The 972-nt window shown below is 40.5% G+C and overlaps 1 protein-coding gene across 1 annotated transcript in view; it reads right to left on the bottom strand.

Moving 5' to 3' along the window:
• Positions 1-972, bottom strand: part of Ankrd42 (ankyrin repeat domain 42) — a 70,092-nt gene that overhangs the window by 55,978 nt on the left and 13,142 nt on the right. The window contains exon 4 of the mRNA XM_023716647.1: positions 697-804. Coding sequence (XP_023572415.1) covers positions 697-804 — 108 coding nt within the window. The remainder of the gene's footprint in view (positions 1-696; positions 805-972) is intronic.

Genomic DNA, 972 nt, shown 5'->3' with positions numbered 1-972 from the left:
GGGCTGGTGTGGCATGTGGTGCTGGGGATTGAACTATGGTCTCCTGTACCTGCATAAGCTTGCCTAAGCTTGCCTAAGCAGGCACTTTAGACTACTGAGCTATCTGGCCAGCTCTCTTTTTTATGTTTAAAAAGAAATTTTTTTGTTTTTGAGAGTGTTTTACTATGCAGTTCAAGCTGGCCTTGAACTCAAGCTGTAGGCCAGGCTAGCCCCCAACTCACAGTGATTCTCCTGCCTCAGCCTCCCAAGTGCTGGGCTTACAGACATGCACCACCATGCCTGACTCTTGAGGTCTTTTTCTATCTATGCACATAAAACTCTCGTGACCTACTAGTGTCCCCAGTGTCCAATCCCTAATAATATCACCACGAGAGTAAAGATTCCAACATACTTGTTTTGGGAGAACACAAACATTTAGATCATAGCAGCAGATAATCAGATAATCTGGACATGACTGTGATGTCCCTCAAAATAACCCCATCATCATTTATTTAAGAAATTAAGGGACTTCTGGTCTCCTATTATTTGTTTAAATGCATAGTTGGTTATCAAAATCTAAGTAACTAGAGTCTAATAAGTTCTTCTTTAGAACATGTAAAGACAGCTATTGGATCACAGTTAGAATTACAGCAATAGCCCAACAGAGCTATGCTAACATAACTGAACTTGCTGGAGTGTCGCCGAAGTTGTCATTACCTGCATACAAGCATCTTGGCCCCTGATTGCAGCTATGTGAGCTGCGGTCCAACCTCTTGTAGTTACTTGCATGACATCAGCTCCCTGCCAGAGCAGCCAATGAAGACACTGTGGTAAGAAAAGGAGACCACATTCAAAAGTGATAACATGCATGTCTTTGGCCATTCTACAGCTCTGAAAATTTTTTTTATTTTTTTTTTCTTTTCAAAGTTTTATTGATAAACATATAGCAATGAGACAGTTTCAAATCAAATCGAAAGTACAGTTTCAACAAAT

Source organism: Octodon degus, unplaced genomic scaffold (genome assembly GCF_000260255.1).
Source record: "Octodon degus isolate 3935 unplaced genomic scaffold, OctDeg1.0 scaffold00049, whole genome shotgun sequence".
NCBI lineage: Eukaryota > Metazoa > Chordata > Mammalia > Rodentia > Octodontidae > Octodon > Octodon degus.
Note: the sequence above shows the minus strand (reverse complement) of the source record. Positions and strands in the feature narration are given on the sequence as shown.